The sequence below is a fragment of the Centroberyx gerrardi genome, chromosome 12 (assembly GCF_048128805.1).
Source record: "Centroberyx gerrardi isolate f3 chromosome 12, fCenGer3.hap1.cur.20231027, whole genome shotgun sequence".
NCBI classification, from domain to species: Eukaryota; Metazoa; Chordata; class Actinopteri; order Beryciformes; family Berycidae; genus Centroberyx; species Centroberyx gerrardi.
This window is the reverse complement of record NC_136008.1, coordinates 15,746,588-15,759,736: the sequence shown is the minus strand read 5'-3', so window position 1 is coordinate 15,759,736 and position 13,149 is coordinate 15,746,588. Positions and strand designations below refer to the sequence as shown.

The 13,149-nt window shown below is 40.3% G+C and overlaps 2 protein-coding genes across 2 annotated transcripts; both read left to right on the top strand.

Moving 5' to 3' along the window:
• The first annotated feature begins 196 nt into the window (after nucleotides 1–196).
• On the top strand, nucleotides 197–7,280 carry hibadhb (3-hydroxyisobutyrate dehydrogenase b). The gene is made up of 8 exons (XM_071900456.2): nucleotides 197–278; nucleotides 1,397–1,557; nucleotides 1,668–1,777; nucleotides 1,862–1,983; nucleotides 5,330–5,463; nucleotides 5,674–5,750; nucleotides 5,869–6,025; nucleotides 6,560–7,280. Exons 1-8 carry the CDS (start codon nucleotides 209–211, stop codon nucleotides 6,716–6,718), a joined length of 990 nt encoding a protein of 329 aa, XP_071756557.1. The 5' UTR covers nucleotides 197–208; the 3' UTR covers nucleotides 6,719–7,280.
• A 4,465-nt stretch (nucleotides 7,281–11,745) lies between these two features.
• hoxa13b (homeobox A13b) lies at nucleotides 11,746–12,877 on the top strand. Its single transcript, XM_071900454.1, has 2 exons — nucleotides 11,746–12,379; nucleotides 12,639–12,877. Exons 1-2 carry the CDS (start codon nucleotides 11,746–11,748, stop codon nucleotides 12,875–12,877), a joined length of 873 nt encoding a protein of 290 aa, XP_071756555.1.
• The last annotated feature ends 272 nt before the right edge of the window (nucleotides 12,878–13,149 follow it).

Here is a 13,149-nt window from a genome sequence, read left to right as displayed (position 1 = left end):
TTAAAAAAAAAAATCAAGTTTTTGAGGAAAAGTGCAACTGTTAATATCCTTTCGATCAGAAAACAGCAGCCCTGGCCCGCCCCCACAGCTCATTGGATGAAAATGGGAGGCCGTGTTCGATGAGTGTGCTCTGTGATTGGATGGAGCACCCATCATTTACAAGTACACGTTGCTGTTACGTCAGACGTAAGGTCAAGAGGAAAGAAGCATGGCTGCTGTGTTGAGAGGGTCTCGGTGCCTAGTTGGACGGTGTTACCAACATGTTGACTTTGCATTTGGTAAGGAGAGTCGAACTTGAACTGTTAAGCAAAATGCACTTCGCTGCGCTTGATTTAAAGGTTGAACTAGTTACTTGGAGGCATTTTCAACATGAAAACATGAGTATTGCATGCAACGATTAACAGAAGTTTGAGCTAATTTTCACCAGACTAGGCTTAGCTGGGTTTAGCTGCTGCAGCAGAGACTTTTGTTCACAACTTGCTGGTTAAAGAGCATTATGTGTTAAAATGATGTCTTGTTTATATTCTAGCATCCCAAAACAGCCAGGCGCCTCGACAGCAAGACTTGAAAATTTTGATCAGGGCCACAACTGCCAACATAGGTTGATGTGTCCTACAGCGTAGCGTACTGTCTGTCCATGTAGGGGACCTTATGTAATTTCACTCACAGTGCACTTGAGGTGGGAGGTGGCTCTTTGCAGCCTTTTGGACAGAGGTGAGAAAGGCTGTGAGACCAAGAGGTTCTACATTAACAGTGAAACAGACAACCACGACATCACATGCAGCAAAGTGCAAGTTTTAAAATGCTCTTTCGACAACTCTTTGTTAGCGTGGTATATTGTAATCATTAAGATATTTCACAAAACACAGTAGCACAATCTCACAGTGCAGTGTGTGTGTATCACTGTGTCTCTTAAAATGTATTAATCTGAAGATAAATTCATAGATTGAAATAATTTCTTTGTCAAAAGAGAGAACTCAGATTGAAATAAGCGTATTACTTTTATGAATAAAAGTACTGTGTTATCAAGGCAGGCTTAAGTAAATATTGATAAGATTTGGGTACTGTTGGATGACTTTGGCACTGAAGGGCAATCACATTTTAATTAAAATGTTTCCTCCTTGGGTACTATTAGCCACTTTTACATATCACAGCTGAACAAGGCTCAACAGTACCAGGGCCAACTCAAAATGTTCAGCCTAACATTATCAGTGTCTGTTTAAATTATTTACAAGTTGTGTCCTATCTGCCACAAAGATATTTACAGAAATTGTGTTGTGGAAAAATCAAGTGACTTGAGTAATGAATAATTCTGTTTTGCCCTTGAGCGGGTAACCAGGATAATGAATCTTTAAAGCACTGAAGCTCATTGACCCACTTGGCCACTGTGTTGTAGTCTCCACAAGGTCAATGGCCTCAAAGACACAGGTGGGGTTCATTGGACTGGGCAATATGGGAAACCCAATGGCAAAGAACCTGCTGAAGCACGGATACCCAGTCATCGCTACGGATGTGTTCCCTGAGTCCTGCAAAGAGCTGCAAGAGCTAGGTGCTCAGGTGGGACAGAAACCAAGTAAAATGTACACAAGTCATTTAGTTATGAAATGGTTTCCAACTCATTATCTGTTTGTTCACTTCGCATGCCATGGTACTGTGTGTTTTCTCAGATTCTCGATAATCCTTCTGAGGTAGCGGACAAGGCCGACCGCATCATCACCATGCTTCCCTCTAGTCCTAACGTCGTTGATGTCTACACTGGACCCAACGGGATTCTCAAGTAAACTTCGGTTTCTTGCTCAAACTGTGCATGTTTCTCCTCTGCAGTTATGTCCCATTCTAAAGCATATACCTGACTCAACAGAAAGGTGAAGAAAGGCTCACTGCTCATCGACTCCAGCACCATCGACCCAGCTGTTTCCAAAGAGATGGCTGTTGCTGCCGAGAAGATGGGGGCAGTTTTCATGGACGCACCTGTGTCAGGAGGTGAATTTTTTTATTTTTGTAATCAGGATAGTGTTTGTATAATTGTTGTTAATATATATATAGCCTTCAATACGGTTTACTATCCAATCTTTGTTGAAATGCATATCATTTGTGAAAATGACAGAAACAACACTGCATTACTACCAATTTCAGCAGCTCAGATGAACCGCACTTTTCTCCATCCCTGCAAATACAAAACATTGTGCACTTTATCTGTTAAAGCATTTTATTTCACAGTGTAATATAGCAAACTATTATCCCTGTAATATCACATAGTCTGGCATTCCTCCTATTTTACTTGATTCAAAAAGGAAAGTTAGATGAACCACTGTACATTGTGTGACCATGAGTTTCCATATGTCCATATAGAATAACAACTAACTCTACATGTCAGCAGTCTCAATGTTATTTTAAGTTGAACTTCAAATAGCCATTGGCATTTCAGTACTTATTTCTGTAGTAGTGGCATATCCAGTTTTGCTACTCTTTGTGCAAATGCTGGTTCATAAAGAGCAGCAACAGCACCTGAGTCCTGAGTCTTTACCATTGATTGGGAGTGAGTGGAGATGAGGAGGGGCGGCTTCTGCCCTCAGAAATATTCTTAGCTGTAAAGTGCAAGCTCTCAGGCTGTCTTGGGGGTCCACACACACACACAGTTTGTTTGAACTCGGTCTCTCAACATCAGGACAGGCACTTTCTTTGAATTGAAGTTGGTCCTTTTTACGATCAGGCCCTAAAGATTAGTAATGATTTATATGCTTCCTTCCTGTGGTAGTGCACATGGATTAAGGTTGTCCAGCTCGCCACATTGAACTTGTGTGTGTGTGTGTGTGTGTGTGTGGCACTTTAAATAGTGCAAACTGTAGTGTATTTCCTACTTAGTGTATGATGTCAGTCACCAAGCTTCAGCTCCTAAATGAAACTTTTTGAACATCTCCAGTGGCCAGACAGAAATCAAAAGAAGTTGAGCGGCATGGCAATGGCTGTTTAATCCAATGTGGCAAGAGCTCCAACATAAAAGCACACAAGGGGGCTGGGGTATAATTGAGTCAACATGTGTGTGATTGTTGTCTGTGTGTGTGAAGAGCGTAAGGAACAGATGAGATAACCGACTGCCGTCTTTCATTTTCTTCAGATTGGAACGCGTCCCTTGCTAAGGGCTTTACTAGAGATTTGAAATAACACTGAGAGAGATTGGCCAAGTGGTAGTAGAGAAGAACCTAGTATGTTGTCATTTCCCCAGAGGATTGCACTGTAGCCAGGACTTCTATTACAGGAAAAGACCACACGCATATCCAGTAGACACCCCAAAACAAAAACCAGCTCAGTTTTGACAAAAATGGCCGGTTTTTGGTGAGATGAGTTTTTTTTCCCCCTTCTCTTCCAAAATAGACATTATAATTAGGTAGTAGTTGTCTATGCTCTCTTTGATGGTAAACAACAATGTTCCTCTAGTTTTCTGTTCTGTCATTTTGCTGCAGCTCCCGCTCTGAATGCGTCAGTGAGGTTTTGGCAGCTGCACAGTTGAAAGGAATGCTTTTACTGGAGCAATAATGGAAAATCAACAAACCTGCTTTCTCACAGCTTAGGCGTCTCACCAAAAGACTTGTTCAAAATGTGGCAGACCTAGTCTGATTGCCTGGAGACAGAAATATACCTTTTGTCTGCTTTTGAGTCACAGACTGGATATCTTACAGCTCTCTTTTACTCTGGATGTCTTCTGTAACTCTGAGCTTGGAATTATAAGGTTCTATCTGGGTGGAGTTCAGTTCTGAGATATTGAGCAAATATTTAAAAAGATATTTAACTTTTTTTTTTTTTTTTAATGGAGCACCACACAAGTATAAAGTAACATTCAAAGATCATGAATATGTGGATAACTCAATTTTGATAATAATAAAAAAAAGATTAGATAGATAGAACTTAATTCCAAACTCATGACTTTTCATTGGCTTTTTGAATAAGAAATTAAAGGGAAGATTGGGGCAAGTTTCTTTTCACTGAGTTTCACCTGTGTTCCATATTTTAAACTCTTTGCCAACATGCTTTGTTTACCACAGATGCATTATAATTAGTGGGTTATCACTGCATTCACATCATAGGTATAATTGGAACAACAGTCGGAGAAACCACTCAGAAGTTTTCACATACTTGGTGTCAGTTAGTTTGAACCTGTCTGGATGGCAACATGGAGGCTTCCTGCAGACTTTGTGATGATTATTGTCAGACTTAAGAATAACTATGTTTCCAGTTGGAAACTCGTATTTTTGATCTCCCAGCATGATGCGAACGCAGGATGAGGTACAACGTATTTGTGCCAGTTTCCTATCTAGATTATGACCTTTGTGATGTCATACCCTCTCTCACACATCTCATTATCAAATATAACAGAAATGCCCTACAATAATTGTTTATAAAATAAATGGGCAATTGGCTGTCTTGATGAGGCGTTTGTGTGTGAATATTTCCAGTAGTTTTTAAAGGAATACTTAAACTTTAAAAAAATGAAAGTTCAGTCATGATCTACTTACAGCGAGTTAGCCCTTGTAGGTTCATCTCAGTCTTCTCCCAAACTATTGAAGTTAATGGGGGCTATCTTTTTACAGTTCCTAAAAAATCGTGAAATGGCCATCGAATTTCTCCAAACCACTGGTGCAGCATAATTCAAGTGTTTTATAGCCAAACAATTGCATTGTGGGTTGCAATGTTCTGGTCACACCCACAACCAGGCATGTGACTGTTGCCATGTTGCTGAACAAAGTATTGTCACTGAGGAAAATGTAGAAGATAATGAGGTGAATATTGGACGTTTGGACCCACACAGCAATTGTTTGGCTATAAAACATTTGGATTATGCTGCATAAACAGTTTGGAGAAATTTGCTGGACATTTTATGCGTTTTTTTTGGAGCTGTAAAAAGGCTTCATTAACTTCAATAGCTTGGGAGAAGGCTGAGATGGGAGTACAGGGCTAACTGGTTGTCCTACGAACGTCAGTGGAGTTTGGGGGTGAATAGATAATGACTGAATTTTCATTTTGGGGTGAAATATTAATTTAGTTTTTACATGAAACAAAGGTTTTGAGCTAAAGTCATATTTCCACACATGGTCAGCATGTATCTTCAAGAGGATTGAAGCTAGGAGATGTCAGTACAAGCTGCTCTCAGACGTTTGCTTTCTGAGGAAAGAAATGATCAGCAATTCTTACTATTCATCTCATTGCCTTCAGTTTCCTTTGTTTGCTTCATTTCATCTAATGGAACTTGCAAAAATGTAAGCAGAATATACTGACCATGACTGTTCACTGAAATGTGGTTTTGTGTTAAAGCATGGTTTCCCTTTCCCAGGTGTGGGTGCTGCCAGTTCAGGGAAGCTGACTTTTATGGTCGGAGGAGCAGAGGAAGAATTCACTGCAGCCAAGGAGTTGCTCAGCTGCATGGGAGCCAACGTGGTTTACTGCGGTCAGGTTGGGACTGGACAGGTATGAGCAGATATTTCATATTAGCCATTCAGTGGCAGGATGCTTTTATTATTGTAGATATGGAAATTGGTTATTTCTTAAGTCACATGTACAACGATTGTTTGTGTGCATGTGTATGTGTGTTTGTTAATTGCTTATATACTTGAAAATATTTTGTAATTCACATTGTGTTCAGCTTATTGAATACTAATTAACTGCTTCCTGTTACAGGCAGCTAAAATCTGTAACAACATGCTGTTAGCCATTGGAATGATTGGGACTTCAGAGACAATGAACCTTGGAATCAGGTGGATGTTTCCTTAATTACAAGTAATGGGGAAACTGAATATATAATTGATGGTTTCAGCAGAAGCAGTGGCATTACACTTTCTGTAAATAAATTGGAATTTCCCTCTTCTCTCACAGACTAGGTCTTGATCCAAAGCTGTTGGCCAAGATCCTGAACATGAGTTCAGGCCGGTGCTGGTCCAGTGACACCTACAACCCTGTGCCTGGAGTCATGGAGGGCGTCCCCTCTGGGAACAACTACCAAGGAGGCTTTGGCACCCAGCTGATGGCTAAGGTCAGTTTAATATCCTGTTGCTCTCTGCTGGACTCCTGAGTGAGTGACACATTAATTTTCTGGGCCTACATTTTGTTTTGAGAGTGGCTGCTTCCGTAAAAAAAAAATATATATCAGTCTTTAGGTTTGTGCCTGTATTCCTCATTACAGATATGGGGAAAGAAAGTCTATTCCATGGCCAAACTCAGTTATATTTTATATTATAATTATTACACCAGCGATAATATTTTTGCTAATAATACAGAAAAATCTGCTCTCAAATTTTGCTCGAAGGGGATGATTGTCTTTCACTTAAAATGTTATCCCATTTATTTAATATCTATTCTGCAGTAGTTTTCATCCCTGTTGAAACGGAGTCATGATGTATTTATTTGTTCATTTCATCAAAATGACCAGGAACATGATGGCAGTTTTTTCTGAACTGTGACACATAGAATAGATGTATTTGGCCAGTAATTTTGTTGGTAGAGCTTAATATTCGGCTCTATTAGCTTTTGCTTATGTATATTTGCTTTTTTTCCTCCCCTTTTTCAGGATCTGGGGCTCGCGCAGAACACAGCCACCAACACAAAGACTCCGGTCCCTCTCGGCTCGTTGGCCCATCAGATCTACCGTATGATGTGTGCGCGCGGTTACGCCAATAAAGATTTCTCCTCCGTGTTCCAGTTCCTGCGTGAGGAGGAGGGCCAGTAGAGGAAGTCCACCTCCACCCCGTCCACAGCCTTACCAGGCCTGGCCCCGCTCCACACAGGACTAACATAGAGTAGTTAGGGTGCATTTCGCCCCCGAGGACTTTGTTTTCAAAAGTTGTGAGCTGAGACGAAGCCAAGAGCGCTCCAACACAACGTGAAAGAACGTGACAGATCATGTGAGCACTATCCCCTGTTGGAAATCATGTTTCCTGTGTGATCTTGCCTTTATAAAAAGCAACACTCCTTTTTAATTTTCAGATATGTGGAGGATCTCAAAAGACTGTTTAGTAGGCTGAGTGGCAGTGACAACTCTGCCGATGTTACTACTCAGCTGTGGAGAGTATGGTGTTACGAAGGAGAACTCGTTCACTTTATTTGCCAACACTAGACAGCCGAGAATAAGGTTTAGTCGCCACATATTTATCTATTGATTGTGATCTTTGATTTCTTTTTGTTGCCGTTCTTCCTTCTCCTGTCTATGGGGTTTATTTCTCTTGACATTTGAATTGTTACTTTGGGATAAGATCTTCATGTCATATCCTAATGTTTGAAAATAAAGGAGACAGATTGTAATGTCTTAATCAAAATTTGTCTATGATTAATTCAAAACTAACTATGCAAGCATTACCCATGCACTTACTGGATTTGGATGTTAACTTAAGCTTGTTAAACACTGACTGAAATTTTGAAAACAAAACCAACCATGTTGATCCAACAAATGCTGGCCTTGTCTCGAAGTATGTAGAAATATTTTGACCACAAATAAGAGCAAAGTAATAATATGGTTCATTATTTTGTGTCATCTCACATTTCAGTTTTAAAGAAACAAATGCAATAAGCTCTATTTTGTTTGTGAGGATAATTAATAAAGATTCAAAGGGGTGAACACAGGTAAACTGATTGAACTTAAATAGTCCACAAAATAAAAAACAATAGAATCATATTTGAGTATAGATTTCTGCCTTATGAAGTTTGACATAAACATGAGATGCTCAAACCACAGACATGCAGAGGAAACAAGATGCTGGTTGTCATCCCTATTATCTTAGGCTCCAATAAAGAAAACGAAAATTTAAATTTGGGCAACTTTCCCTCCATGTCTCTGAGCACATGCACCGGTAACATTACGGTAAATAACTCTCAAATGGTCTAGTTTGAATCCTATTGCCCACTGCATTGGAAGTCAGGACAAAATGTTTCACTTAAGTAAAAACAAACGTTTTCCTATTGGCGCTTGGCTACAAAACAGATGCAGCGGCGGGATGCTGCGCTCTGGACAGAGAAACAGGGAGGGACAAAAAATGCACACATTGTTAAAAAATCGGTTTATACGCCTAAAGGCTACATTTTTTTCCTTTATTGATTCATAGCCATGAGATACCCCGCTGCTAGACATTTCTTTCCAACGAAGATTTCAATTTAACACCTTTTTATTCTGTGACTATTGCCTAATTACACATCTGTGAAGCATTTTACCTCAACTGTTGTTTCTGTTTGCATCTCCATAAGAAACAATAGACTGCAGGATCGTGTATCATTCAGTGAATTTGGAGCAACTGTTACTGTGTCTCTTTTCTATCTCCACTTAGACAAAGAGGGCGGCATGTTTCTGATCTAGTTTGCCAAGAGCCACCGAGGGGCCAAGATGCCATAGGTCATGCGATCACAAGACAAACCCATAAAAAGTCCATTAAGCACTGTAGGCTAAGAGCTGTGTTGTTATCTGCTTGGCAGGTATTGCTAACAGAGCAGCACTTTGGTCTGAAGCCTGTGTGTCCAGCAGCCTCAGCTGAGTGACACACTCCCTGACATCACCCTGCTCTCGCTCGCCATGCGCGCCTCTTTAAAACATTTTAATAAGCTTTTGCATCCACCATAGTCTTGATTCGTGTCTCTGTGGCGGATATTTTCATCGCAATATGGGGTCACATCGAATATCCCTCTAATGTTGTAACTGTGAGATTTAGCCAGAGGCCAAGTGGATTCGCACTTTTCACTTCACAATCTCTGTCTGCCTGCATGTTTTCTTTTGCTAAAAAGCACTTAATGAAAAATACTGTCGCCTTTGCTATTAGCTCAAAAAAGAATAGAGTTTATAACATTATGCATTAGCACCATGACAGTCACATAGATTGTACGCTGTTTTGAATTATCCTTAAACTGTGTTATGTTGTTATCATGGTGCTTTAGCCTTTCACCATTTTGAAGCCTATTTTATAATCTATGCTATTGTATTGTATAATCGAGGTCTCGTATCTTTTTTTTTTTTTTTTCTTAAGAAAATTCCTGGGTTTTTTAAAGGTTATAATTGCATTCCTAAATTTCCGAAATTCCTAAAGTTAAGTCTGCATTTAGCCCATAACATGCTAGCCAAGCGAACTAATTATAACCTTCACTCTTGTAACTCAAAGCTATTCTTCCGATAGCCTAGCCTCGGACACTTCAGGACAACGTAAAAAAAAAAAAAAAAAAAGAAAATTAGGCCCATTGAAAAACTGAACTTGTATGCGGGTATTCTGTTTTTTTCATGGGCAGTTTGACCTTCTTATTCAGCCCGGGTCTGTTCTGTTGTCTTACAAGAGAGGATAGACTTTCGCTCCATAAATGTGATTCATATTGAAGTTTCAAATTTTTGGTTGTAATTGGCATCAATTGGATTTCGATGTTTTTCCTTGAATATTACCTGCATCGCCTGTGTGATAATATAATTTGAAAATAATTGCAATTAGGTACATAGCCTACAGTTGATCCGCGGTAATTGTTTCTTTGTGTGTGTGTGTGTGTGCGTGTGTGTGTGTGTGTGTGTGTGCGTGTGTGTGTGTGTTGTCTGTCTTTGTGAGTTCCCTTAGCGACACTCATTCTTTGACATAAATTAGATGCTACTTATGACCTAGTTATGATTTCGGTCATTTTCGGTCAGTTTTGTCCTGCACTTGTGGCATTACTGCTTATAACTGTAGTTATTTTGTAAGAAAATTCTTAAACGCTGCTAAATGTGTAGTTTTGAATGACAGCCGTCCTCTAAGGTGGGAACAACACGGCTGAGATGTTTCCTGTCCAGCCTGGACAGCCTGCACTCATTTAGCAGCTCGGCTTTTGAATCCAGACAATCCACTATTGTTTGTTTTGTTTTGTTGTTGTTTTGTTTTACCACTAAATGCATTGATGTAGTGGTAAATAAAAAGTGGTTAAGCTATAGCCCGTAGTCGGTGATCATCAAGTCAAACAACCATCAATAAAAACAAAAATCCACTATAGGCCTATTTTCAGAAAAGCATAGGCTACGTCTATGCTGTAGGCTATTTCCTTAAATAGTACTATTATGTATGCTATGAATTTAGGTGCTAAAGATGTAGCCTATAGCCTAAAAAGGAGGGTAAACGTTATTCCTCAAATTTAAAAGGTGGTTAAATTGAGATTAGGTATGGGTACACATTCCACTACATCCCTGCTCTCACCTTGAAAATGAAAAACAGAAACTAAATAATTAAAATAAAAACACAATTTTGTTTCATCCGAATCTACCCCATGTAAATCTTGACGTCCCTATAGGCTGCTGTATCACAACACACCCAACTCCATGCTGAGGAACATTTTAAAGTCATTTAAGCCGTAAAGCACTTTTTCATTCACTGTTTTACCACAGGCCTCTGCAGATAATTAATTCGTTTCTATACTTTAGAAATTGTGTTCTAATCCTAGACATTATCTTTTTAGCTTTGCTTTTTGCGTGAAGCATACAGAACCCGCCCTTGGATGTATGTTTCGCATTATAGTGTAATAATGCAGAAACATGAAAAAAAAAATCAAGGTTGTTTTATTTTCTTACCGAGGTCACTTTTTTACTGTTAGCGTGATAAAAATAGTTGAACTCGAACCTTGATTTTAACCCTTCGTTAACGCGCGTAAAACACATTTTGTTGTTACTGCCAAAGACTTGCAGGATAAAAGAAAGAGGAAAAGTTCCCTAAACCGGGTTACACATGGACCACTTTATGAAACAAGCATACCCTGTGGATGAAGTCTCCTCTTCGGCATTTGGCAGTATTGTCTCCTCGGGCTTTCCTGACGTCAAGTGCCTATTTCACCAGACTAACTTTCAACTTGACCTTGGCCTCCAGCCGTGTCTAACCCGTATGGAAAAGAGCGCTGCCAAACGAGGCCTGCTTTTGCTATTTTGTCGACACTGAGCTTGTGTTTGCGTTGACAGATTATAGTACCATTGGGCTATGATGCACTTTTTCTATCATGAGCCGAGACTATAATTTCATTTATTAATGTCTTTATATTTTATATTCTCAAATGTCACATCCTTAAGGCAGTCTCGTATTTAGAAAATACAAAAGCTGCCAGCGAAATCATGAAAAACTTCACTCAAAGCCTTTCAAACAGTTCAGTCAATTTAAGAACTTGCTGGCGTATTTTATTAAAAAATCTTTGACTCCGGGCTCATGCCGCAGTAATAAGCCACGCTAAAGCTTTAGTTTTTAAATAGAAACCCGAAATTGATTTTGAATCCAGATTGGCTAACTCTTCCTTGGTTTATCCTTAACGTAGCTGCCTGCGCAATTGGAATGGCGTGCGCAATTACGCATCCATTCTGTACAAAATGTTAAAGCAGATATCACCTTTAGTCTTTCGGATGCTGCAGTACAAATTGCAACATAGAAGTCTGTTCTGATATCACTTCCTAATACCTGTTTAGGCAATAGGAATGTAGGCTCCCCTCAGTGAAATATTGCAATATCACTGAGCTAAAATATGAATGAAAAAATATGAATATGACTGATTTAAATAAAAAGATAGTAATGCTGATTAACATCTCCACAAATATAGAGCTGGATCTGCATTATCTGCTGTCTAGACGTTTATCATCTCTTTTGCATATCACGTGTTTGGCCCTGGCCAATAACCTTGCGATCTTTATGTACTCAGGCATGTTGGTATCGTTACTCTCTGAGAGTCGCTATCTGTGTTCAGTCGAGGGGATTTTGAAAAAGAACTGGTCGTCTCGATGTAGGGCATGCTATGACCGCCTCATTACTTCTCCATTCACGCTGGATTGACCCGGTGATGTTCCTCTACGACAACGGCTTGGATGAAAGAAGCAAAACCATGGAGGGATTTACAGGAGGCAATTTTGCTGCAAACCAGTGCAGGAATTTGTTAGCGCATCCAACCTCGCTGGCTCCGAGCACCACCTACACTGCGAGTGAGGTGCCAGTCTCTGGCATGGGGGAGCCTGGCAAACAATGCAGCCCCTGTTCTGCTACCCAGAGCTCGCCCAATGCATCTTTGCCCTATGGATATTTTGGCAGCAGTTATTACCCATGTAGGATGTCACACAGCAGCGTCAAGCCTTGTGCGCAGCCCTCTGGCTATGGGGATAAATACATGGACACATCAGTCTCTGGTGAGGAGTTCCCGGCCAGGGCGAAAGAGTTCGCCTTCTATCAAGGCTATTCCTCGGCTCCTTACCAGCCCAGCTACCTGGACGTGCCCGTCGTACCTGCGCTGAGCGCTCCCTCCGAGCCCCGGCACGAGTCTCTGCTGCCCATGGAGCCATACCAGCCATGGGCGATCACCAACGGCTGGAGTGGCCAAGTTTACTGCACCAAGGACCAGCCACAGTCAAATCCTCTGTGGAAATCCTCTTTACAAGGTAATTTCTACGTTTAGTAACAAATAACAACGCAATGTACATAAGATTGTGCAATACAACTTAAACAGACTTACACATGCAATATCTGATGTGAAGTGAAAGGCTCTTATTTATTTATTTACACTGTCCCATTTGATTGGTTCTGTTCTGCATAATGCATGTGAAACACTGAGAAGAAACATGATGAAAATGAAATGCTTTCCTAATCTGTAGCAAGTGGGTTAAGATATAATATTGAACGTGTTTTTTTTTTTTACAGACACTATATCTGGTGCAGACAACTCCATTCGCCGTGGGAGAAAGAAGCGTGTGCCATACACCAAGGTACAGCTAAAAGAACTGGAAAGGGAGTACGCCACCAATAAATTCATCACCAAGGACAAAAGAAGGAGGATATCCGCCCAGACAAATCTGACAGAGAGACAAGTGACAATCTGGTTTCAGAATAGGCGCGTTAAGGAGAAGAAAGTCGTCAATAAATTCAAGAGTACCAGTTAGCTTTGGAGATATATACTGAAAGAGGGGGAAAAGAGGGACCTGGATGCGCCTTCATCCAAATGAACTGTGCTATAATTTATTACATTATGAACGGTTTCTTTGTCGCCAAGGTGGTTCTGCTTTGGAAATTCACTCAGGCCTACGTTTCCCTCCTCACGTTTTAATTGGAACCAGTCGATGTGGCCTGTTGACAGAAGATCGGAAATGGTTTGCAACATGTTGACCAAGGCGATTCTCCGAGGGATGTATGACGTGGATCTCCTTATAATATT

Excerpts from the sequence above, each read along its gene's own strand:
- hibadhb (XM_071900456.2), top strand. The coding sequence starts at position 209 with ATGGCTGCTGTGTTGAGAGGGTCTCGGTGCCTAGTTGGACGGTGTTAC. Across the intron at positions 5,464-5,673 it reads GTCAGGTTGGGACTGGACAG|GCAGCTAAAATCTGTAACAA; the intron begins GTATGAGCAGAT and ends TTCCTGTTACAG. Across the intron at positions 6,026-6,559 it reads GCACCCAGCTGATGGCTAAG|GATCTGGGGCTCGCGCAGAA; the intron begins GTCAGTTTAATA and ends CCCCTTTTTCAG.
- hoxa13b (XM_071900454.1), top strand. The coding sequence starts at position 11,746 with ATGACCGCCTCATTACTTCTCCATTCACGCTGGATTGACCCGGTGATG. Across the intron at positions 12,380-12,638 it reads GTGGAAATCCTCTTTACAAG|ACACTATATCTGGTGCAGAC; the intron begins GTAATTTCTACG and ends TTTTTTTTACAG.